The following is a 26,808-nucleotide window of genomic DNA, read 5'->3' on the forward strand; positions in this document are numbered from 1 at the left end:
CATGATCACTCATTATTATTCATGAATTTGTAGAGTCACAAGCTTGATGTAGTCAGTGTGTGCTATGAATATGGGACCAAATACCTAACTTTTTCTACTTTAATACGCACAAGTGAATTAGTCCAAATACTTTTGGTCCCCTAAAATGGGGGGACTATGTACAAAAAGTGCTGTGATTTCATTTCACCTGATATGGATGAAAATACCCTCAAATTAAAGCTGGCAGTCTGCATTTTAACATTTTAGTAATTGTATAATTTTAATTCCAAAGTGCTGGAGTACAGAGCCAAAACAACAAAAAATGTGTCACTTTCCCAATACTTTTGTAGCTCACTGTATAAATGTATGTATTCTTGTACACGTAAATTATATTTGATGGGCAATACATGACTTACAGATCATACCAAATTATAGGTTTTATAGTGAGAAGAAATCTGAAAATCATGTGTTCAGCTGTAAATTTCAATAATATTATTTTGTGTATATGTTATGAGATGTGATGGAGTTTTAATATTTGGTTTGCATAAGGGCTTTATGATCTGAGAAAATATATATATTTCATCTGATAGTTTATTGAATTGCAGTTGATCTCTCAGACTAGTCCACTGTGATGTGACCAAATCAGCTGGATTTTTCACGTAGAACGTTACTCTGATGAAATGGAGGCCATTGAAATCTATGCTCATAAAAAAAGTGTGAAAGGTAGATATATTTCTGATGAGTAACCCAGGGTTACCAGGGGTAAATTGTGACAGAACGCAGTGGAATGAATTTCCTGTTTCTATTGGGAATTACCATAATGGATTAACAACCAATTTAACCCATGTGAATTTCAATCCATCTATTCACTGCATATAAGCATATAAGCTGTACATAACATTGAACCCAGAGTAGGCCACTAAAAACATGTATTTCCATTCAAATATGAGTCTCACTGTACTGTTGTATGGGCATCATACTGTATGCAGATCTGGGAATGGGAGCTACATTAGTAACCATTCTTTTCTAAAGTAAGATCTGTCTTGTTGACAATGTGGGTTTGGTAATAGGAGACATAATACTTCCACATACAGATGATACAGTTCCCCTTTAGGACTGTGATGTCTAGGACTGTGATGCTTAGTTGTAAATCCAAGGCTGGCTCTTACTGCAGTGCTTGTAGTAGCAAAGCTGTCACCAGCTGAAGACTGAATCAACAGCCTAGTTTGGTACACAAAAAGACAACTAGACCAATGCATAACTCCTTATATGAATATACCTACTTCAGTCAAAAGTATACAGTGCAGTATTAAATGTACAAGATACTATGACCAAACATAATTATCTGATATAAGTGTGATATGTGTACGCTATTATGTGCTGAATAAGACCAAACTACTTATTTGTGTCAGTACATGCTGTATATGGAAATGTTCTTTGTTGAGGACTGTTTAAGTTTTCGTTAACATTGACTTTTCAGATGAAGATGAAATATTATGGAACAATTTCAAGAGGTTTAAATGTCTCTCTCAAAAGAGACCTTCTTAAGTGTTATTTGTATAACTTGATAAAACTTTTTTTTTTAAACACTGGTGTGTTTCATGTTTATAGCTCTATTCATTTGTCACAGCTGACAAAAGAAAGAGGGAGGGAAGAAAATAAAGCATTCCTCCTAAGACTCCTTGCTCACAAAAGCCACGAGGAGTCTACACACCCTCAAGCTGCTCACATTTTTCACACAGGTTATTGTTTTTTTCCCCCTCAATTCTGTGTTCCCTGACATGTGTGTGTAGAGTAATGTCACAGAACAATGAGCCAGATGTTTGACTGAAATCTGAAGCATCCGGTTGGTATTTCCTCTCACCACCAAATATGGTGATGAGAGGAAGTCCAGTGGCCGGCAGTTGGAGAAGATTGATTTTTTTTAACGAGCAGAGTGGAATACGTTTTTTAGACTTCACCCTTTGTCAGTTTTAAAAAAATTGCGTTGTTTTGGAGTGCAAGGACGATTTGAGTTATTGCACACGTGCACTTCACATACTAGGCGTTCCCTAAAGGAAATATGCAAATACATGCTAGAATGCACCAATAGGATCTCGCTAGCTTGTGCTTGGCTCTACCCACCTCCTTGCTAGTTCTGACCACTATGATTAATTTGCTTGCATTGGAAAGAGGCTTTGGACTATCTTGGGTATAACAAATCGTTGGTAAAGTGTTGTCCAGAGTGGACTCGAGACAGGAAATGAGAAAATCTGAAACTAGAAAACCAACATCCCCACCATGTGGACATTCTGGGCATTATTCATCAAAAGCACTTACCAGTATCACTCAATAAGTATCTTACACACCAGTGGTTCCCAAACTTTTTCTAGTCCCGTACCCCTTCAAACATTCAACCTCCAGCTGCGTACCCCCTCTAGCACCAGGGTCACCACACTCACAAATGTTGTTTTTTTGCCATCATTGTAAGCCTGCCACACACACACACACTATACGATACATTTATTAAACATAAGAATGAGTGCGAGTTGTCGTCACAACCCGGCTTGTGGGAAGTGACAAAGAGCTCTTATAGGACCAGGGCAGAAATAATTATATAATAATAATCAATCATTTTGTTCTTTATTTAACCATCTTACATATAAAACCTTATTTGTTCATCGGAAATTGTGAATAACTCACCACAGGTTAATGAAAAAGGTGTGCTTGAAAGGATGCACATAACTCTGCAATGTTGGGTTGTATTAGAGTCTGTCTTAAATAATTTTCCACACACAGTCTGTGTTTGTATTTAGTTTTCATGCTAGTGAGGGCCGAGAATCCACTCTCACATAGGTACGTGGTTGCAAAGGGCATCAGTGTCTTAACAGCACGATTTGCCAAGGCAGGATACTCTGAGCGCAGCCCAATCCAGAAATCTATAAATGGCTTCTGATTAAATTCAATTTTCACAGAACCGCTTGTTGCAATTTTGACGAGGCTCTCTTGTTCAGATATCGGTAAGTGGACTGGAGGCAGGGCATGAAATGGATAATGAATCCAGCTGTTTGTGTCATCTGTTTTAGGAAAGTATCTGCGTAATTGCACACCCATCTCACTCAGGTGCTTCGCTACATCACATTTGACATTGTCCGTAAGCTTGAGTTCATTTGCACACAAAAAATCATACAATGATGGAAAGACCTGTCTGTTGTCCTTGTTAATGCAGACAGAGAAGAGCTCCAACTTCTTAATCATAGCCTCAACTTTGTCCCGCACATTGAATATAGTTGCTGAGAGTCTCTGTAATCCTAGATTCAGATCACTCAGGCGGGAAAAAACATTACCCAAATAGGCCAGTCGTGTGAGAAACTCGTCGTTATACCAACATAATCCGTTTTGTCACCAAAGCCCCATATACCACCCACCACTGCGACCTGTATGCTCTCGTCGGCTGGCCCTCGTTACATATTCGTCGCCAGTCCCACTGGCTCCAGGTCATCTATAAGTCTTTGCTAGGTAAAGCTCCACCTTATCTCAGCTCACTGGTCACCATAACAACACCCACCCGTAGCACGCGCACCAGCAGGTATATCTCACTGGTCATCCCCAAAGCCAACACCTCTTTGGCCACCTTTCCTTTCAGTTCTCTGCTGCCAATGACTGGAACGAATTGCAAAAATAATAATAAAAATATATATATATATATATTAAAAAAAAAAAAAAAAAAATCGCTGTAGTTGGAGTCATATCTCCCTCACTAACTTTAAGCATCAGCTATCTGAGCAGCTTACCGATCGCTGCAGCTGTACACAGCCCATCTGTAAATAGCCCATCCAACTACCTACCTCATCCCCATATTGTTTTTATTTACTTTTTTGGGGCTCTTTTGCACACCAGTACAACATCATCATCTGCACATTTATAACTCCAGTGTTAATTTGCTAAGTTGTAATTACTCAGCTAATATGGTCTATTTATTGCCTTACTCCATTTGCACACACTGTATATAGATTTTTCTATTGTGTTATTGACTGTACTTTCGTTTATCCCACGTGTAACTCGGTGTTGTTTTTGTCACACTGCTTTATATTGGCACGGTTGCAGTTGTAAATGAGAACTTGTTCTCAACTGGCCAAGCTGGTTAAATACATTTTTAAAAAATCACATTTTTATTTGGCGTACCCCAGTTTGGGAATACCTGTTACACACCATCATATAATGTAGTATGGTCTCCCACTAATCACTGGCTGAAGAGATATTTCTGGGTGAATAAGTATTTGTTTAGGAAACTACCTGTTCAAAAATAACCATAGTCAGAGGCTGGTAGCATACTGCACTTTGGTGTGTATTTCACCGTGGAACATCCTCCATCTGCCTTAAGAATGTTTACACAAAAAGACACATAGACAACCATACTTAGAGAAAAGTTGTCTTTATCAAGCAGAGGCAAGAGTTTTGTTAAATATAAACAGGATCTTTACATCACAATAGTGGACAGAGTAAGGATGGACATTTTGGGGGTATCACAACTTTGACTTAATACCAAATGTGAATTACCGAATATATTAAATCTTGATAATACAATAATAATAATGATATGTATGCTCATAATGACATTAGGTAATAAATTAAAGTATGTAACTTACAAAGACAATCTTGTGTATATAATATTACAATAAATAAACAGATCAAAACAAACAAATAATGGCATCAAAATCACAGACACTTGATATCAGGAAAAAAGTGAATGGCGGTTGGCATAACTCTCGATATGGAGAGTGATTTCCTATGCTGGAACAACATTCAGCTGCACACTGATTGTAAGAAAACAGTACAGAGACTCAACAACATTCCAATCTTTGGAAATGCCTAGATATGGTGCATTCCTGCTAATTTGAAAGGTATAAGTATACCAATTCTGGAAAGATGCAGTTGTTCAGTGTATTACTGTAAAATCCTACAAACAGACGTGCTCAAATTTGTTGGTGCCCTTACAGCTCATTGAAATAATGCTTCATTCCTCATGAAAAGTGAGTAAATTAAAAGCGGTATACTTGCATGCCGTTGGTATGTCATAGAATAAACCAAAGAAGCTGTGAAAAGAGATGAATTATTGCTTATTCTACAAAGATATTCTGAAATGGCCTGGACACATGTTGGTACCCCTTAGAAAATAGAATAAATCATTTCATTATTTCATTCAAAAATTCATTTGTTTCTTTAATTAGTATCTCCAATCTTGTAAGCAGTCATTCAGCCTATTTAAATGGAGAAAAGTAGTCACTGTGCTGTTTGGTATCATTGTGGTCACCACACTGAACATGGACCAGAGTAAAGCAAAGGAGAGATTTGTCTGATGAGACCAGAAAGAAAATAATAGACAAGCATGGTAAAGGTAAAGGCTACAAGACCATATCCAAGCAGCTTGATGTTCCTGTGATAACAGTCGCAAATTTTATTAAGTTTAAGGTCCATGGATCTGTAGCCAACCTCACTGGGCGCGTCCAGAAGAGGACAATCGACCCCAGATTGAACAGAAGGAGAGTGCGAATGGTAGAAAAAGAACCAAGGATAACTGCCAAAGAGATACAAGCTGAACTCCAAGGTGACGGTACGTCAGTTTCTGATCGCACCATCCGTCGCTTTTTGAGAGAAAATGGGCTCCATGGAAGTAGACCCAGGAGGACTCCACGTTTGAAAGAAAAACACAAAAAACGCCAGACTGGAATTTTCTAAAATGCATAATGACAAGCCACAATCCTGAGAGAATGTCCTCCAAAACTGGAGCTTTTTGCCAAGTCACATCAGCTCTATGTTCACAGACGAAAACATGAAGCTTTCAAAGAAAATAACAACATACCTACAGTGAAACATGGAGGAGGCTCGGTTATGTTTTGGGGCTGCTTTGCTGCGCCTGGCACAGGGTGCCTTGAATCTGTGCAGGGCACAATGAAATCAAGACTATCAAGGCATTCTGGAGCTAAACATACTGCCCAGTGTCAGAAAGCTCTGTCTCAGGTCATAGGTCCTCCAACAGGATAATGACCCAAAACACACAGCTAAACGCACCTAAGAATGGATAAGAACAAAACATTGGACTATTCTGAAGTGATCTTCTATGAGTCCTGATCGGAATCCTATCGAACAACTGGAAAGAGCTGAGACTTACAGTCTGGAGAAGGCACCCATCAAACCTGAGACAGCTGGAGCAGTTGGCTCAGGAAGAATGGGTCAAACTACCTGTTAACAGGTGCAGAAGTCTCATTGAGAGCTACAGAAAACATTTGATTGCAGTGATTGCCTCTAAAGGTTGTGCAACAAAATATTAGGTTAAGGGTCCCATCATTTTTGTCCATGCTATTTTCATTTGTTTTATTATTTAAAATATTATGTTTAATAAAAAATCTAAAGCAAAGTCTGATTTCTATTAAATATGGAATAAGCAACAGTGGATGCCAATTACTTTTGTCAGTTAAGTTATTTCAGAGAAAATAGTTCATTCTTTGTTTTTTTGTGGAGGGGTACCAACAAATTTGAGCACGTCTGTACAGGTCACACGAGGTCATAGCTTGATGATCTTGAGTATGTGTGTGTGCTTGTGTGTAACAATGTTTTCAAGGGATAAACCTTGACACCAGACAGTTGGAAGTTGATACGAAGATAAGTGAATACGCAAGTTCACAATATCAAGACAAGTGCAAGTTAGAATTTGTATAGTTTTTATCACGTCTCCAGCTAAAATCTCAAACGTGGTTTGTTTCTCTTTTCATCTTCTCTATCCCTTCTCTCTACCTCTCTGGAGTGTCAATGCAGTCATGTCATGGTAATTAAAAAAGAACAATGAAAACACTAAAATAGCTTACTTAATTACTTATAACAGGAAGGTAAAAGGACACCCTACCCACCCCTGTGCAGGAAAGAGCTGCAGCTCTGGCTCTAGATAGAAACCTTGCAGCTCCTTAGTTTTACATTCAGCTGATCATGGGCTCCTATGGAGAGTAGAAGAAATATCTATCTTATCATTCACTTACTTAAGTTTATAGTGGAAAAGGGGTAAGTTAGGTAGGATCATGTTAAGTCTGGGGAGTGTCAGGCTGGGCTGGGGTAAAAGGTCAGATGCAGCTGTTTTTATCTCAATATCAAATCATTTCTGGGGAACAATTAAGTACCTTAGTGTGATTATTTTAAATGAGTCAAAAAATAGCAAAGAGAATTTCTTAGCAAAGAGAATTTCTCAATAAATAATTTTGCGAGGACTGTCTGGGAGTGGTCTGAGTGGGGAGGGGAAAACTGAAAATGTGCTGATATTGGCAGAGAGTTTTGGAACTCTTTCTTATTGGTCTATTAACTAATTTACCACGTGGTGATGTCAACATGAAAGGCCAAAACGCCATCCCACCAAAATACGCTGAAATTTCCAGCGGTCTTCTCAAACAGCTCCTACACTAAAAGAGCATTATAATTTTCACAATTTCACTGTATTATTGACACCTCATAGTGTGGAAATATATATATATAAAAAAAACAGGAAAATCACTTTTTTTGACTGCACTGGGCCTTTAAGGTATTAAAGAGGTCAGGTTGGGTTAGGTTGCTGCCTGGCCCACTGACTGACTACTGTATATCAGTAAGGGACTTACAAAGGTCCAGAGCTGCAGATCTCCCACACAGACCGTTTAATATATTACTCTGTGCACCTGTGTTTTCGGTCTATCTCTGGCCATAATGTCCATTGAAGGTGTTGCCCCCCTGAGGTGCAATATTGATGGAGTCCAGAAGCGGGCGTAGCGCCTGGCCGAACGGTCTGCGGGTGGAGTGGAACACAGCACAAATTAGAATCCACACAGTGAGTTATGTTTTGAACAAGCTTTCCTTATTTATATCATACATTCCAACAAACTCAATTGAACTTGAAACATACAGTAAGTGCAGTGAGTGTGAGGTGACCTGGGAAGTTATGTGGCATAGAGCAGTAGAGTAGAGTCACTTACATTAGTAGCACACATGGGGACATGTTTTAATAGCCTACGGTCCGGGGAGAAAATGTGCCTTTTATAAACCAATTTCATGCAATTCTACATCATTTTACATGACTGGAGACTTTGGCAGAATATTGTTTTATACCACACAAATGATCAACATGTCAGGCTACTTTGACACTGACAAACTGAGATCAATAAAAACGACCTTGACTTGAATCCATCAACAGCCTAGGCCTAGGTGTGTGGAGACACATTATGTAGGCTACAATATGAAGAAATTATAATCCTAAAAATGCTTTCCAGTTTCACTGACTCACCCAATGATGAGCAGCTCACTCACTGGTGATGGCAGATGCGCTCGTGCCAAAAGCCTCTCTCTCTCTTTTTGTAAAACAATATTTGGAAGTTGATCTAATATTTTGGTAGCTTTATAGCATAGAGTCTTCACTCTTCAGCAGGAGTAATCTGTTTTCCAACCTGTTTTCCCTCAATTGTATTTGAAATATTGCGAAAGGCCAGTTTTATCTGCATGCTGTTTTTTCACCAACAGATTTGCCTTGCGTTCCCAACTGTAGGCTATTCCTGGTTATTGGGCTACAATCCACAGCTATGCTATTTTGAAAAAAAAGAAGAAGCTATTGATCCTCTGTGGCTAAATTATAGGGCTTCTCGTGGTGTAGTAGGCTATTCTGAATTGTTTATTTTACTTCTGAACAGAGAAGAAATCCTATAATTTTGACCTATGTATTTCAATTTATCAGGGGCGGCTGCAGTTCCTTCAGAACCCTTTGTGTGGCTGTGATTCTATAAAGGCAATAAATTATGAACTGCAAGGCTGGAGAGATGAGAGTTGCAAGCTCATATGTGTATCAGAGCAGAGAGGGAGAGAGATCCTAGAAAGTGAATCTCATTCTAGTTATGTGAGAGATACTGGCGTGCTTCACATACAGCCATGGCCAAACGTTGATCTCAGTGTTGCGCAAACTATAAACCTGGGTCACCCCAACCCAAATCAACACTTAGAATATTAGGCCCGGGCTGAAAATCTACTTTTTCACGTAACGTTTTTTTTGTGCTGGCAGGATAATTAACGAAGAGGCAACTGGAATGAACTCTGATCGCTTTTATTATAATTTTTACATTGCAAAAAGTGAAAATTATTTTTCAATGCCACAAGAGGTACCGGAACAAAACGGAGAGGTGTCGGATCTTGTTCCGGCAGGATCCGGCTCAAATTAAGCACTGTTTAAGTGTAAAATTTGGCACATGCAGTGCATTCGGAAAGTATTCAGACCCCTTGACTTTTTCCACATTTTGTTATGTTACAGCCTTATTCTAAAATGGATTCCATTTATTTATTTATTTTAAAATCTCATCAATCTACATACAATACCCCATAATGTCAAAGTGAAAACAGGTTTTTAGAAGTTTGGGTAAATTCATTAAAAAAAAACTGAAATACCTTATTTACATAGGTATTCAGACTCTTTGCTATGAGACTCAAAATTGAGCTCTGGTGTATCCTGTTTCCATTGATCATCATTGAGATGTTTCTACAACTTGGGAGTCCACCTGTGGTAAATGTGATTGATTGGACATGATCTAGAAAGGCACACGCCTGTTTATATAAAGGTCCCACAGTTGACAATGCATGTCAGAGCAAAAACCAAGCAATGAGGTGGAAGGAATTGTCCGTAGAGCTCAGAGACAGAATTGTGTTGAGGCACAGATCTGGGGAAGGGTGGCAAAATATTTCTGCAGCATTGAAGGTCCCTGAGAACACAGTGACCTCCATCATTCTTAAATGGAAGAAGTTTGGAACCACCAAGACTCTTCCAAGGGCTGGCCGCCCGGCCAAACTGAGCAACCGAGAGAGAGAAGGGCCTTGGTCAGGGAGGTGACCAAGAACCCGATGGTCACTTTGACAGAGCTCCAGAGTTCCTCTGTGGAGAGGGGAGAATCTTCCAGAAGGACAACCATCTCTGCAACACTACACTAATCAGGCCTTTATGGTAGTGGCCAGACGGAAGCCACTCTTCAGTAAAAAGGCACATGACAGCCCTCTTGGAGTTTGCCAGAAGGCACCTAAAGAACTCTCAGACAATGAGAAATAAAATTCTCTGGTCTGATGAAACCAAGATTGAACTCTTTAGGCTGAATGCCAAGCTTCACGTCTGGAAGAAACCTGGCACCATCCCTACGGTGAAGCATGGTGGTGTTAGCATGAACAGAGCTAAGTACAGAGATCCTTGATTAAAACCTGCTCCAGAGCACGAAGGACCCCAGACTGGGGCGAAGGGTGACCTTCCAACAGGACAACAACCCTAAGCACACAGCCAAGACAACGCAGGAGTGGCATCAGGAAAAGTCTCTGAATGTCCTTGAGTGGCCCAGCCAGAGCCCGGACTTGAACCCGATCGAACATATCTGGAGAAACCTGAAAACAGCTGTGCAGCAACACACCCCATCCAACCTGACAGAGATTGAGACGATCTGCAGAGAAGAATGGGAGAAACTCCCCAAATACAGGAGTGCCACGCTTGTAGTGTCATACAGAATAAGACTGGAGGCTGTAATCGCTGCCAAAGGTGCTTCAACAAAGTACTGAGTAATGTGTAAATGTGTTGATTGTTTATACATTTGCAAAAATATCTAAAAACCTGTTTTTACTTTGTCATTATGGGGTATTGTGTGTAGATTGATGAGGGGAAAAAATGATTGAATCTTTCCTAGAATAAGGCTGTAACATAACAAAATGTGGGAAAAGTAAAAGAGTCAACACCAGGGCTGTCCAACCCTGTTCCTGGAGAGCAACCGCCCTGTAGCTACAGTTGAAGTCGGAGGTTTTCATACACTTAGGTTGGAGTCATTAAAACTCGTTTTTCAACCACTCCACAAATTTCTTGTTGACGAACTACAGTTTTGGCAAGTCGGTTTAGGACATTACTTTGTGCATGACAAGTAATTTTTCCAACAATTGTTTACAGACAGATTATTTCACTCATCTTAGTGTATGTAAACTTAATACGTAAATTAATTAATTCACTGTATCACAATTCCAGTGGGTCAGAAGTTTACATACACTAAGATGACTGTGCCTTTAAACAGCTTGGAAAATTCCAGAAAATGATGTCATGGCTTTAGAAGCTTCTGATAAACGATGTCAATTAGCCCGAGTCAATTGGAGGTGCACCTGTGGATGTATTTCAAGGCCTACCTTCACACTCAGTGCCTCTTTGCTTGACATCATGGGAAAATCAAAAGAAATCAGCCAAGACCTTAGAAAAAAATTGCAGACCTCCACATGTCTGGTTCATCCTTGGGAGCAATTTCCAAATGCCTGAAGGTACCACGTTCATCTGTACAAACAATAGTATGCAAGTATAAACACCATGGGACCACGCAGCCGTCATACCGCTCAGGAAGGAGACACGTTCTGTCTCCTAGAGATGAATGTACTTTGGTGCGAAAAGTGCAAATCAATCCCAGAACCACAGCAAAGGACCTTGTGAAGATGCTGGAGGAAACAGGTACAAAAGTATCTATATCCACAGTAAAACGAGTCCTATATCGAAATAACCTGAAAGGCCGCTCAACAAGAATGAAGCCACTGCTCCAAAACCGCCATAAAAAAGCCAGACTATGGTTTGCAACTGCACATGGGGACAAAAATAGTACTTTTTGGAGAAATGTCCTCTGGTCTGATGAAACAAAAATAGAACTGTATGGCCATAATGACCGTCGTTATGTTTGGAGGAAAAAGGGGGAAGAACACCATCCCAACCGTGAAGCACACCATCCCAACCGTGAAGCGCGGTGGGTGGCAGCATCATGTTGTGAGGGTGCTTTGCTGCAGGAGGGACTGGTGCACTTCACAAAATAGATTGCATCATGAGGTGAGAAAATTATGTGGCTATATTGAGGCAACATCTCAAGTCATCAGTTAAAGCTTGGTCGCAAATGGGTTTTCCAAATGGACAATGACCCCAAGCATACTTCCAAAGTTGTGGCCAAATGGCTTAAGGATAACAAAGTCAAGGTATTGGAGTGGCCATCACAAAGCCCTGACCTCAATCCCATAGAAAATGTGTGGGCAGAACTGAAAAAGCATGTGCGAGCAAGGAGGCCTACAAAACCTGTCTGAGTTACACCAGCTCTGTCAGAAGGAATGGGCCAAAATTCACCCAACTTATTGTGGGAAGCTTGTGGAAGGCTACCCGAAACGTTTGACCCAAGTTAAACAATTTAAAGGCAATGCTACCAAATACTAATTGAGTGTATGTAAACTTCTGACGCACGGGGAATGTGATGAAAGAAATAAAAGATTAAATAAATCATTCAACTATTATTCTGACATATCACATTCTTAAAATAAAGTGGTGATCCTAACTGACCTAAGACAGGGAATTTTTACTAGGATTAAATGTCAGGAATGTGGAAAACTGAGTTTAAATGTATTTGGCTAATGTGTATGTAAACTTCAGACTTCAACTGTATTAGTGTTTTTCCAGGAACGGGGTTGGAGAGCCCTGGTGTTGACTCAATATGTGAATGGAGACTTGTCATCCTTATGTATTCTTTATTCAGACAGCATTGAACGGAGATATAGGGGGACAGGTAGAGAAGATATAGGGGGACAGGTAGAGGAGATATAGGGGGACAGGTAGAGGAGATATAGGGGGACAGGTAGTGGAGATATAGGGGGACAGGTAGAGGAGATATAGGGGGACAGGTAGAGGAGATATAGGGGGACAGGTAGAGGAGATATAGGGGGACAGGTAGAGGAGATATAGGGGGACAGGTAGAGGAGATATAGGGGGACAGGTAGAGGAGATATAGGGGTACAGGTAGAGGATATATAGGGGGACAGGTAGAGGAGAACCCGACCCCAAAAAACGACTTCGAAAAAGGGGAAAACGAAGCGATCTTCTGGTCAGACTCCGGAGACGGGCACATCGTGCACCACTCCCTAGCATTCTCCTCGCCAATGTCCAGTCTCTTGACAACAAGGTTGATGAAATCCGAGCAAGGGTAGCATTCCAGAGGGACATCAGAGACTGTAACGTTCTTTGCTTCACGGAAACATGGCTCACTGGAGAAACGCTATCGGAGACGGTGCAGCCAGCTGGTTTCTCCACGCATCGCGCCGACAGAAACAAACATCTTTCTGGTAAGAAGAGGGGTGGGGGCGTATGCTTTATGGTTAACGGGATGTGGTGTGGCCAAAACAACATACAGGAACTCAAGTCCTTCTGTTCACCTGATTTAGAATTCCTCACAATCAAATGTAGACCGCATTATCTACCAAGGGAATTCTCTTCGATTATAATCACAGCCATATATATTCCCCCCCAAGCAGACACATCGATGGCTCTGAACAAACTTTATTTGACTCTTTGCAAACTGGAATCCATATATCCGGAGGCTGCATTCATTGTAGCTGGGGATTTTAACAAGGCTCATCTGAAAACAAGACTCCCTAAATTTTATCAGCATATCGATTGCGCAACCAGGTCGGGAAAAACCTTGGATCATTGCTATTCCAACTTCCGCGACGCATATAAGGCCCTGCCCCGCCCTCCTTTCGGAAAAGCTGACCACGACTCCATTTTGTTGATCCCTGCCTACAGACAGAAACTAAAACAAGAAGCTCCCGCGCTGAGGTCTGTTCAACGCTGGTCCGACCAATCTGATTCCACACTCCAAGACTGCTTCCATCACGTGGACTGGGATATGTTCCGTATTGCGTCAGACGACAACATTGACGAATACGCTGATTTGGTGTGCGAGTTCATTAGAATGTGCGTTGAAGATGTCGTTCCCATAGCAACGATTAAAACATTCCCAAACCAGAAAACGTGGATTGATGGCAGCATTCACGTGAAAAACTGAAAGCGCAAACCACTGCTTTTAATCAGGGCAAGGTGACTAGAAACATGACCGAATACAAACAGTGTAACTATTCCCTCCGCAAGGCAATCAAACAAGCTAAGCGTCAGTATAGAGACAAAGTAGAATCTCAATTCAACGGCTCAGACACAAGAGGTATGTGGCAGGGTCTACAGTCAATCACGGATTACAAAAAGAAAACCAGCACTGTCACGGACCAGGATGTCTTGCTCCCAGGCAGACTAAATAACTTTTTTGCCCGCTTTGAGGACAATACAGTGCCACTGACACTGCCCGCAACTAAAACATGCGGACTCTCCTTCACTGCAGCCGACGTGAGGAAAACATTTAAACGTGTCAACCCTCGCAAGGCTGCAGGCCCAGACGGCATCCCCAGCCACGCCCTCAGAGCATGCGCAGACCAGCTGGCTGGTGTGTTTACGGACATATTCAATCAATCCCTATCCCAGTCTGTTGTTCCCACATGCTTCAAGAGGGCCACCATTGTTCCCGTTCCCAAGAAAGCTAAGGTAACTGAGCTAAACGACTACTGCCCCGTAGCACTCACTTCCGTCATCATGAAGTGCTTTGAGAGACTAGTCAAGGACCATATCACCTCCACCCTACCTGACACCCTAGACCCACTCCAATTTGCTTACCGCCCAAATAGGTCCACAGACGATGCAATCTCAACCACACTGCACACTGCCCTAACCCATCTGGACAAGAGGAATACCTATGTGAGAATGCTGTTCATCGACTACAGCTCGGGATTTAACACCATAGTGCCCTCCAAGCTCGTCATCAAGCTCGAGACCCTGGGTCTCGACCCCGCCCTGTGCAACTGGGTACTGGACTTCCTGACGGGCCGCCCCCAGGTGGTGAGGGTAGGGAACAACATCTCCACCCCGCTGATCCTCAACACTGGGGCCCCACAAGGGTGCGTTCTGAGCCCTCTCCTGTACTCCCTGTTCACCCACGACTGCGTGGCCACGCACGCCTCCAACTTAATCATCAAGTTTGCGGACGACACAACAGTGGTAGGCTTGATTACCAACAACGACGAGACGGCCTACAGGGAGGAGGTGAGGGCCCTCGGAGTGTGGTGTCAGGAAAATAACCTCACACTCAACGTCAACAAAACTAAGGAGATGATTGTGGACTTCAGGAAACAGCAGAGGGAACACCCCCCTATCCACATCGATGGAACAGTAGTGGAGAGGGTAGTAAGTTTTAAGTTCCTCGGCGTACACATCACAGACAAACTGAATTGGTCCACCCACACAGACAGCATTGTGAAGAAGGCGCAGCAGCGCCTCTTCAACCTCAGGAGGCTGAAGAAATTCGGCTTGTCACCAAAAGCACTCACAAACTTCTACAGATGCACAATCGAGAGCATCCTGTCGGGCTGTATCACCGCCTGGTACGGCAACTGCTCCGTCCACAACCGTAAGGCTCTCCAGAGGGGCACAACGCATCACCGGGGGCAAACTACCTGCCCTCCAGGACACCTACACCACCCGATGTCACAGGAAGGCCATAAAGAGCATCAAGGACAGCAACCACCCGAGCCACTGCCTGTTCACCCCGCTATCATCCAGAAGGCGAGGTCAGTACAGGTGCATCAAAGCTGGGACCGAGAGACTGAAAAACAGCTTCTATCTCAAAGCCATCAGACTGTTAAACAGCCACCACTAACATTGAGTGGCTGCTGCCAACATACTGACTCAACTCCAGCCACTTTAATAATGGGAATTGATGGGAATCTATGTAAAATATATCACTAGCCACTTTAAACAATGCTACCTAATATAATGTTTACATACCCTACATTATTCATCTCATATGTATACGTATATACTGTACTCTATATCATCTACTGCATCCTTATGTAATACATGTATCACTCGCCACTTTAACTATGCCACTTTGTTTACATACTCATCTCATATGTATATACTGCACTCAATACCATCTACTGTATCTTGCCTATGCCGCTCTGTACCATCACTCATTCATATATCTTTATGTACATATTCTTTATCCCCTTACACTTGTGTCTATAAGGTAGTAGTTTTGGAATTGTTAGCTAGATTACTTGTTGGTTATTACTGCATTGTCGGAACTAGAAGCACAAGCATTTCGCTACACTCGCACTAACATCTGCTAACCATGTGTATGTGACAAATAAAATTTGATTTGATTTGACAAAAGGTGTCAGGGCTGGAATTCATACCAATGTCGCTCATGGACAATATGTGCTTGGAAGACTGCAGCACTGTCGTTGTGCCACGCTCCCACACTACACTCATTATGTTTGACAATAGGTTCTTGTTTCTAGAGAGACGAGGGAGGGAAGAGAGGGGTAACTCACGTGGACAGCACTTCAGCCGGCAGGTCTGTGATGTGGGCAGGGATCTTGCTGCCGGTGAGGAACTGGGCCACTTCGTTACTGAACGTGTTACAGTTCCACTCAAACAGATGGTACTGGTTCCCCCTACAGTGTGTGAGAGAGAGGGGGGTGAGTGGGGAGAAAGGCAGTGAATGAGAGAGAGAAGCAAAGATAGGGACAGAGTAAATATAGAGTGGATACAGTGAGGAAGAGTGTGAGAGAGAGAGCTAAAAAGATCTTGTCAGTATCCAACTGCACATCTCCATCTATACATACCTACAGTACATACACACAGTGCATCCAGAAAGTATTCAGACCCCTTGACTTTTTCCACATCGTTACATTACAGCCTTGTTCAAAAATTGATTAAATTGTTTGTTGTTTTCTCTCAATCTACACGCAATACTCCATAATGACAAAGCAAAAACAGGTTAATTTATTTTGCAAATGTATTAAAAATATACAAATAAAATATCACATTTATCTAGTATTCAGACCCTTTACTCAGTACTTTGTTGAAGCACCTTTGGCAGCTATTACAGCCTCGAGTCTTCTTGGGTATGACGCTACAAGCTTGGCACACCTGTATTTGGGAAGTTTCTCCCATTCTTCTCTGCAGATCCTCTCAAGTGTTTCTGCACAGCTATTTTCAGCTTTCTCCAGATATGTTAGATCGGACTCAAGTCCGAGCTCTGGCTGGGCCACTCAAGGACATTCAGAAACTTCCCAGAAGTCACTCCTGCGTTGTCTTGGCTGTGCGCTTAGGGTTGTTGTCCTGTTGGAAGATGAACCTTCGCCCCAGTCTGATGTCCTGTGCACTCTGGAGCAGGTTTTCATCAAGAATCTCTCTGTACTTTGCGCCATTCATCTTTGCCTAGATCCTGACTAGTCTCCCAGTCCCTTCCACTGAAAAACATCCACACAGCATGATGCTAACACCACCATGCTTCACCGTAGGGATGGTGCCAGGTTTCCTCCAGACGTGACACTTGGCATTCAAGCCAAAGAGTTCAATCTTGGTTTCATTTGACCAGATAATCGTGTTTCTCATGGTCTGAGTCCTTTAGGTGACTTTTGGAAAACACGTGTCATGTGCCTTTTACTGAGGAGTTGCTTCCGTCTGGCCACTCTACCATAAAGGCCTGATTGGTGGAGTGCTGCAGAGATAGTTGTGCTTCTGGAAGGTTCTCCCATCTTTACACAGGAACTCTAGAGTTCTGTCAGAGTGGCCAGCGAGTTCTTGGTCACCTCCATGACCAAGGCCCTTCTCCCCCGATTGCTCCGTTTGGCCGGGCGGCCAGCTCTAGGAAGATTCTTGGTGGTTCCAAACTTCTTCCATTTAAGAATGATGGAGGTCACTGTGTTCTTGGGGACCTTCAACACTGCAGACATTTTTTGGTACCCTTCAGATCTGTGCCTCGACACAATCCTGCCTCGCACCTCTACGGACAATTCCTTCGACCTCATGGCTTGGTTTTTGAGCTGACATGCACTGTCAACTGTGGGACCTTATATAGACAGGTGTGTGCCTTTCCAAATAATTTCCAATCAATCAAATTTACCACAGGTGGACTTCAATCAAGTTGTAGAAACATCTCAAGGATGATCAATGGAAACAGGATGCATCTGAGCTCAACTGCGAGTCTCATAGCGAAGGGTCTGAATACTTATTCAGAGGGGTTGGGTTAAATGCGGAAGACATTTCAGTTGAATACATTCAGTTGGACAACTGACTATGTATCCCCCTTTCCCTTATGTAAATAAGGTATTTCAGTTTTTATTTTTAATAAATGAGCAAATATTTATTTAAACTTGTTTTCGCTTTGTCATCATGGGGTATTGTGTGTAGTTTGCTGAGAGAAAAAAATAAGGGTTTAATCCATTAGAATAAGGCTGTAACGTAACAAAATGTGGAAAAAGTCAAGGGGTCTGAATACTTTCCAAAGGTACTGTACATACATACACACACATATCCCAGTGGAGTTAAGATACACCAGGTGCCTCAGCCTCACCTGTACGTGGACTCTCCCAGTGAAGACAGGTACTCCATAAAGATTTCCTCAGTCACTTCTGTGATGCCCAGGTCTATTATGGAGTTGGGTTCTCCCAGGGACGTCCCACCCTGAAACACTCAACAAACACAAACAGCTTAGTCATGTCCCCTGCTTGCTCAGATGTCCTCCAATGTCCCTGTATTTGCAGCTTTTACTTAGCCCCAGGATTTGTTTGAGGATCACAACATCTATGTTTGGTGCAACTCTAACTTAGACTTCTGTGGACAACTCAGGTCTAGTTTATTGTAGGATGGAATAGAATAAAACGTTGTCTTACAGGTGGGCAGTTTGCGATGCCCTCTCCCCCATAGAAGAACTCCTCTCCATGGACAACAATAGCAGTGTGCCTGAGAGGAATATGTTACTGTTTCGTTTCACATAAAGAGGGATTCTCAATTTACAGACTTAAAAACACTGGGGGAAAAATATCCCTATCATGACATTCATGTATAGAATGCTCAAAATATTTTACAACATCCAGTTATGAAATGATAGGTGAACATAAACTTGACCTTTGTCCTCACAAAAAATAAGAACTTAAATCAAAGAATACATAATTTACTCACCATATTCCATCAAGCTGTTTCCCTGTGAATAGAAGAAAATAGTTTATATGTACATTTTGTGAATGAGAGCTAGAAGTAAATAATAAGTTCAGCCCATGGGCCTAAATTGCATCCTCTGTCTCTCCTCATCCCTGCTACAAATAGTCACTTGTATCGAAGTGCCGTGTTTTTAGAGAGTCCCAGCTCTCGCATCACCAAAGATATTTGCTCCTTGTTCCGTGCGGCATCAATTTCCGCGGATAATACAACTTCTATTCCAACCAAAGCTTGTATATACAAGGAATAAAAATATAAATGCAACATGTAAAGTGTTGGTACCATGTTTCATGAGCTGAAATAAAAGGTCATACACATTTACCATACTCACAAAAAGCTTCTCTCTCAAATTTGGTGCACAAATTTGTTTTACATCCATGTTAGTGAGCATTTCTCCTTTGCCAAGATAATCCATCCGCCTGACAGGTGTGGCATATCAAGAAACTGATTAAACAGCATGATCATTACACAGGTGCACCTTGTGCTGGGGACAATAAAAGGCCACTCTAAAATGTGCAGTTGTCCCACAACACAATGCCACAGATGTCTAAAGTTGAGGGAACGTGCAATTGGCATGATGACTGTAGGTATGTCCACCAGAGCTGTTTCCAGAGAATTACATTTAAATTCCTCTACTATAAGCCGCCTCCAAAGACGTTTTAGAGAATTTGGCAGTTTGGCAGAAACTGTCTCAGGGATTCTCAATTGCATGCTAGTTGTCTTCACCAGGGTCTTGACCTGTCTGAAATTCCGCATTGTAACTGACTTCAGCAGGCAAGTGCTCAACTTCGATGGCCATTGGCACGCTGGAGAAGTGTGCTCTTCACAGATGATTTCGGGTTTCAACTGTACCGGGCAGATGGCAGATGTGTGGGTGAGCGGTTTGCTGATGTTAATGTGAACAGAGTGCCCCATGGTAGGTGTGGGGTTATGGTATGCTACAACAAACAATTGTATTTTATCGATAACAATTTGAATGCACAGAGATACCGTGACAAGATGCTGAGGCCCATTGTCGTGCCATTAATCCACTGCCATCACCTCATGTTTCAGCATGATAATGTACGGCCTCATGTCGCAAGGATCTGTACACAATTCCTGGAAGCTGAAAATGTACCAGTTCTTCCATGGCCTGCATTCTCACCAGAAGTCGCCCACTGAGCATGTGTAGGATGCTCTGGATAGACGTGTACGACAGCGTGTTCCAGTTCCCGCAAATATCCAGCAACTTCACACAGCCATTGAATAGGAGTGGGAGGACATTCCACAGGCCACAATCAACAGGCTGATCAACTCTATGCAAAGGAGATCTGTCGCGCTGCATGAGACAAATGGTGGTCACACTAGATACTTAATGGTTTTCTGATCCACGTCCCTACTTTTCTGGGGATGACTTGGCCCGCAGAGCAAAGGAAAAGCAGCCAACAAGTGCTCAGCATATGTGGGAACTCCTTCAAGACTGTTGGAAAAGCATTCCAGGTGAAGCTGGTTTTGAGAATGCAAAGAGTGTGCAAAGCTGTCATCAAGGCAAAGGGTGGCTACTTTGAAGAATCTTAAATATAAAATATATATATTTTTAAATATTTTTTAAACACTTTTTTACTTATAAGAAATCCCACTATGCCCTCAGACCTACCATCAAACAGGGAAAGCATCAATACAGGACTGAGATTGAATCCTACTACACTGCTTCTGACGCTCGTCGGATGTGGCAGGGCTTACAAACTATTACGGACTACAAAGGTAAACCCAGCCGCGAGCTGCCCAATGACGTGAACATACCAGACAAACAAAATGCCTTTCATGCTCGTATTGAGGCAAGCAACACTGAAGCATGCATGAGAGCACCAGGTGTTCCGCTCTCTGTAGTCGATGTGAGTATGACCTTGAAACAGGTCAACATTCACAAGACCGCAGGGCCAGACGGATTATCAGGACGTGTACTCAGACCATGCATGGAACAATTGGCAAGTGTCTTCACTGACATTTTCAACCTTTCCCAGACCAAATCTGTAATAACTACATGTTTCAAGCCGACCACCATAGTCCCGGTACCCAAGAAAGCAAAGGTAACCTGCCTAAATGACCACCGCCCCGTAGCCCTCACGTCGGTAGCCATGAAGTGCTTTGAAAGGCTGGTCATGGCTCACAACACCATCATCCCGGAAACCCTAGACCCACTCGAATTCACGTACCACCCCAACAGATCCACAGATGGCGCAATCTCAATCGCACTCCACAGGACAAAGGAACCCCTATGTGATAATGCTGTTCATTGACTACAGAACAGCGTTCAACACCATAGTGCCCACAAAGCTCATCACTAAGCTAAGGACCCTGGGACTAAACACCTCCCTCTGCAACTGGAACTAGCATTTTCCCAACACACCAAGACAGTTGTGAAGAGGGCACAACAAAACCTTTTCCGCCTCAGGAAAAGGGGTCCCCAGATCCTCAAAAAGCTTTCCTGCCATCCAGGACCTATATACTAGGCATGTCAGAAGAAGGCCCAAACAAATTGTCCAAGAAACTAGTCACCCAAGTCATAGACTGTTCTCTCTGCTACCGCATGGCAAGTGGTATCAGATCGCCAAGTCTAAGCCTCCTTAACAGCCTTAACCCCCAAGCCATGAGACTGCTGAACAATGAATCAAATGGCCACCTGGACTATTTACATTGACCCCCCCCTTTGTTTTTACACTGCTGCTACTCGCTGTTTATTATCTATGCATAATTACTTTCCCCCTACATACATGTACTAATTATCTCGACTAACCTGTACTCCCACACATTGACTCCGTACCAGTGCCCCCTGTATACAGCCTCGTTATTATGTTTTACTTTGGCTTACTTAGTCAATATTTTTTTTCATGCTATCCCCAGAAGTGCCCCGAACTGCATTGTTGGTTAAGGCCTTGTAAGTAAGCATTTCACATTAAGGTTGTATTCGGCGATAATGTGACCCAAAATAATTAGTTGTGATTTGACAGAATTTAAAACATGAGCCATTCTTACAGTATTCTCCCTGCACACGAAGTCAGAACTGTATGATAAATAAAGTGGCCAAATAAGCAGACAATGAAAGCTCTTACAATATTCGATGATGACATTTCTCAAAAACAGTCTATTAGCTAAATGACCGTTCAAAACTGACTTTCCCTAGTCAGAGCTCGTTTTTTCCGAGTTCCCAGATGTCTTGAACTCACTGAAGTCTGAGATTTCCCAGTTCCAATTGTTTTGAATGTGTCAGAAGTCATGCTGGATTGACAGCATGGCCAATGTTGAATGTTAATCCTTTTAAGCTTGGAAAAGAGACCCTTAAACCCAGACTTGTACCACACAACCACTCCATTGAATAGCTGGCTAGTGATTGCTTTGCAATACTTGCAGTTAAGCACTGATTCCTTCCAAACCACTCATTGCTGAATTTGTGATTTTCAACTTGTTGTGTAATGTTTATGTCCAATGGCCGATGAACATCGATATGTTTTATCTATAATTGCTCTTCAATTGACAAGGATTGCAAAGTATTTGCCAGTAGATTGCCGACTTGATTCATGATGACGACTGCTAGCTTGCTAGCTAAGATTTTGAAAGTATGATATTGACATGATCAGTCCAATTAAAAGGTAGGGTACATATAACGTGATTTGACATAATTTTATCTGTGGCCAATGACCAAGCCTTCTTGGATGGGCACTTCTAACGTAACTCTATGGCAGCACCCAAGGGGCTTGAATTTTCAATCTCTCCCTGTAGATTTTGCGGTGATGTAGTGTCCCCATGAGTGACAGAACACTGAGCCAATCACAGTGCAACTAGAGAACATTACCAACCCCTACGCTCCGTATATTCCACTGACTCCCCCACCACCACAGAAAGCACTGAGCTAGGCTGAGCTGCCTTACTCTAGAAAGCAAAAAAGAGAACATGTTTGTATGCGGCTTTATTAACTCAATTTGATTTATTTTTACATTGTTTGCAAACTGATATGCAACACGTATTATTGCCAAAATAACATGCAAAACAGGCCATTTTTATATATATATATATATATATATATCTAAACTCAGTAAAAAAAAATAAACATCCCTTTTCAGGATCCTTTCTTTCAAAGATATTTAGTAAAAATCCAAATAACTTCACAGATCTTCATTGTAAAGGGTTTAAACACTGTTTCCCATGCACCAATTAATGAACATGCACCTGTGGAACGGTCATTAAGACACTTACTGCTTACAGACGGTAGGCAATTAAGGTCACAGCTATGAAAACGTAGGACACAAAAAAAAGAGGCCTTTCTACTGACTCTGAAAAACACCAAAAGAAAGATGCCCAGGGTCCCTGCTCATCTACGCGAATGTGCCTTATGCATGCTGCAAGGAGGCATGAGGACTGCAGACGTGGCCAGGGCAATAAATTGCAATGTTCATACTGTGAGATGCCTAAGACAGCGCTAGAGGGAGAAAGGGCGGCCAGCTGATCGTCATCGCAGTGGCAGACCACGTGTAACAATACCTGCACAGGATCGGTACATCCGAACATCACACCTGCGGGACAGGTATAGGATGGCAACAACAACTGCCCAAGTTACACCAGGAATTCACAATCCCTCCATCAGTGCTCAGATTGTCCTCAATAGGCTGAGAGAAGCTGGACTTAGGGTTTGTAGGCCTGTAAGGCAGGTCCTCACCAGACATCACCGGCAACAACGTCACCTATGGGCACAAATCCACCGTCGCTGGACCAGACAGGACTGGCAAAAAAGGCTCATCCTGACATGACCCTCCAGCATGACAATGCCACCAGCCATACTGCTTGTTCTGTGCGTGATTTCCTGCAAGACAGGAATGTCAGTGTTTTGCCATGGCCAGCGAAGAGCCCGGATCTCAATCCCATTGAGCATGTCTGGGACCTGTTGGATCGGAGGGTGAGGGCTAGGGCCAGTCCCCCCAGAAATGTTCAGGAACTTGCAGGTTCCTTGGTAGAAGAGTGGGGTAACATCTCACAGCAAGAACTGGCAAATCTGGTGCAGTCCATGAGGAGGAGATGCACTGCAGTACTTTATGCAGCTTGTGGCCACACCATTTACTGACAGCTACTTTTGATTTTGACCCCCCTCCCCTCCCTTTGTTCAGGGACACATTTATGTTAGTCACGTCTGTGGAACTTGTTCAGTTTATGTCTCAGTTGTTGAATCTAGTTATGTTCATACAAATATTTACACATGTTACGTTTGCTGAAAATAAACGCAGTTGACAGTGAGAGGACATTTATTTTTTTGCTGAGTTTATATAGTTTTTTAGGGTTCTGTCCCACCTGCCATGAATTACAGGTCGCCATTGGTCCCTTAAGGTCTTTGTGTAATGTGTTATTGTACCCCCTAGCCCAAAATCCTTGGTATATTCTTTAATTATAAACTGGGTGGTTTGAGCCCTGAATGCTGATTGGCTGACAGCCGTGGTATATCAGAACGTATACCACGGGTATGACAAAACATGTATTTTTACTTCTCTAATTACATTGGTAACTAGTTTATAATAGCAATAAGGTACCTCGGGGGTCTGTGATATATTGGCCATATACCACACCCCCTCATGCCTTATTGCTTAAGCGTACTTGTGTTCCCCGTGTACATTTGTATTGATTTATTATTGTTAATAAAAAAAGAAACATTTACAAAATAGTACAACCAAAGATAACTAGCTTGCATCTTACCTAGCATGAGGGGGCTCAGCTGGCGAGCCATTCCGTTAGACAGGTCGTAAACGTACAGTTTAACAGGATACAAGGTGTAATTTTGATCCATTATTCAGCTCGATGTTAAATCAGGTTTTTTAGTGTTGTTTTGTCTCCAATGTTTACGAGCTGGCTACAGTAACGTTAGCTCCTTCTGGTTCCGCTTGGCCTAAAATGGCAAAACACAAATCGTCCCGAAATGGCGTATGTTGGGCAAAATAAAAAGGCAGCTGAATTACGACTATCTAATAATTTAGGCAAATTCACGACCATAGTAAGACATCACCTAACAGCTAGCAAGCTAATCAGCTGTTTCTGTGTCCCTGTCGTTTACCACCACTATGGCGCCGCCGATAGAGGGCGGCTTGAGAACTTTCATAACAATGTCATGACGCGACCGAGTGACGGAGGTGCAACCTATAAATACCATAGAAATGGCATGAGAGAAATATTGACTTTGTTCTTGATATTTTCGACAACAAGGGTAATATTCTCACATATTAACAATTTATAACATTGAAAGAGTTTCCAATACCTTTCAGAGAGTATATTTCTGTGATCAAAGCCGTTCCCAGTGGTCTAACTGTAACAGCATAACTTTAGACCGTCCCTTCGCCCATACCCGGGCACGAACCAGGGACCCTCTGCACACATCAATAACAGTCACCCACGAAGAACGGAGCAAGGAGATCCACTACTTCAAGGTCTCAGAGCAAGTGACGACCACCGCTAACTAGCTAGCCGTTACACTTAATGAAAAGTCATCTTAATTTTGGGAATGATCACAAAGTTTATCCAGAACTCAGATTGGAAGGCGTGGGTTTACTTGAGAAATCTTGTTGTAATAAATATACAAGACAAATTCTTCATTCACAAAACCAACTTACACCAGAGGAAAGTCTGGAAAAATGCATGGTTAAAAGGCCTTACAAATACTGTATACCAAACAAAGTTAAGGAAGTGCACTTCAACATTTTGCATAAGATATATCCATGTAATTCTATGATGTCCAAATTTGTGGCTATTGATGATATCTGCGTTTTCTGTGAAAAAGAAGGTGAGAATCTGTCTCACTTGTTCTTTGAATGTAAATTTGTGTCAGAATTTTGGGAAAACCTTGCAAAGTACTTATTTACCATTATAAACACTGCTTATAATTTTAACATAAAATATATAATATGTTACTATTGCAATGATAACAAAACCACTGAAATGATTGTTAATTTTTTAAATTCTTGTTGCCAAATACTTTATACACAAACAAAAATTCCAAAATTCTATACCAAAATTAGACATTTTTCTGATTGAATTTAATTACCTTATTAAAACACTAACCCTAGTGAATAACAACAAGAATAACATCTTCATGAATCATTATAATAAGATATTTTCAGAGTGAATATAATTGCACTTAAATTGTTTCTTTTTTATATTTTCTTTTTATTTATATTTTTTGTATGTTTGAGCATTGTTAATACCTGTGTTTGGTTTGCTAGACATGTTTGATGTAGCAATGTAAGTTGATTTTTGTATTATGAATCAAATAAATGTATAATAAAAAATAAATAAAAAATAAATAAAATGCCATAGAAATATACTGAATAAAACAGTGGTCCCCACTCAAGTCAATGATGGCAGAACGGGTGGACAAGTGGCGATTATGAGCGTACCCATAAACAGCAAAGCAAGAAGTAAATGCAAGACGTGTACCCATCAATCTGTGCTGTGATTTGTTGACTCAACTGACATATTGTAATTGAAAAAAAAATATATATACAGTGGGGCAAAAAAATATTTTGTCAGCCACCAATTGTGCAAGTTCTCCCACTTAAAAAGATGAGAGAGGCCTGTAATTTTCATCATAGGTACACTTCAACTATGACAGACAAAATGAGAAAAAGAAATCCAGAAAATCACATTGTAGGATTTTTTATGAATTTATTTGCAAATTATGGTGGGAAATAAGTATTTGGTCACCTACAAACAAGCAAGATTTCTGACTCTCACAGACCTGTAACTTCTTCTTCAAGAGGCTCCTCTGATATGACAATTATTTAGACAATATACAGTATGTTTCATAGATGCGCTATCAATGCGTCTCCACTTCAATCACACAGTAGGTGGCGCTATGCAATTTTAGTTTTACATGAACACACCAACATATTTTTCAACAGAAAAAGTACTGCACG

The 26,808-nt window shown here is 41.7% G+C and overlaps 1 protein-coding gene across 1 annotated transcript; it reads right to left on the reverse strand.

Moving 5' to 3' along the window:
* Positions 1–4,376: 4,376 nt before the first annotated feature.
* Positions 4,377–24,990, reverse strand: LOC112224391 (desumoylating isopeptidase 1). Its single transcript, XM_024387919.1, has 6 exons — positions 24,599–24,990; positions 18,845–18,866; positions 18,556–18,625; positions 18,237–18,346; positions 16,207–16,329; positions 4,377–7,765 (listed from the first exon to the last, which is right to left on the reverse strand). The coding sequence occupies exons 1-6, from the start codon at positions 24,687–24,689 to the stop codon at positions 7,672–7,674; spliced, it is 510 nt and encodes a 169-aa protein (XP_024243687.1). The 5' UTR covers positions 24,690–24,990; the 3' UTR covers positions 4,377–7,671.
* Positions 24,991–26,808: the final 1,818 nt, after the last annotated feature.

Source organism: Oncorhynchus tshawytscha, linkage group LG25, assembly GCF_018296145.1.
Source record: "Oncorhynchus tshawytscha isolate Ot180627B linkage group LG25, Otsh_v2.0, whole genome shotgun sequence".
NCBI classification, from domain to species: Eukaryota; Metazoa; Chordata; class Actinopteri; order Salmoniformes; family Salmonidae; genus Oncorhynchus; species Oncorhynchus tshawytscha.

Bases quoted from the DNA above. Each gene is read 5' to 3' on its own strand.
- LOC112224391 (XM_024387919.1), bottom strand. From the start codon at position 24,689: ATGGATCAAAATTACACCTTGTATCCTGTTAAACTGTACGTTTACGAC. The intron at 18,867-24,598 runs GTAAGATGCAAG...TTCTATTCACAG, and splicing joins GCTGAGCCCCCTCATGCTAG to GGAAACAGCTTGATGGAATA. The intron at 7,766-16,206 runs GTGAGTTACCCC...CTCCACCCGCAG, and splicing joins CCGGCTGAAGTGCTGTCCAC to ACCGTTCGGCCAGGCGCTAC.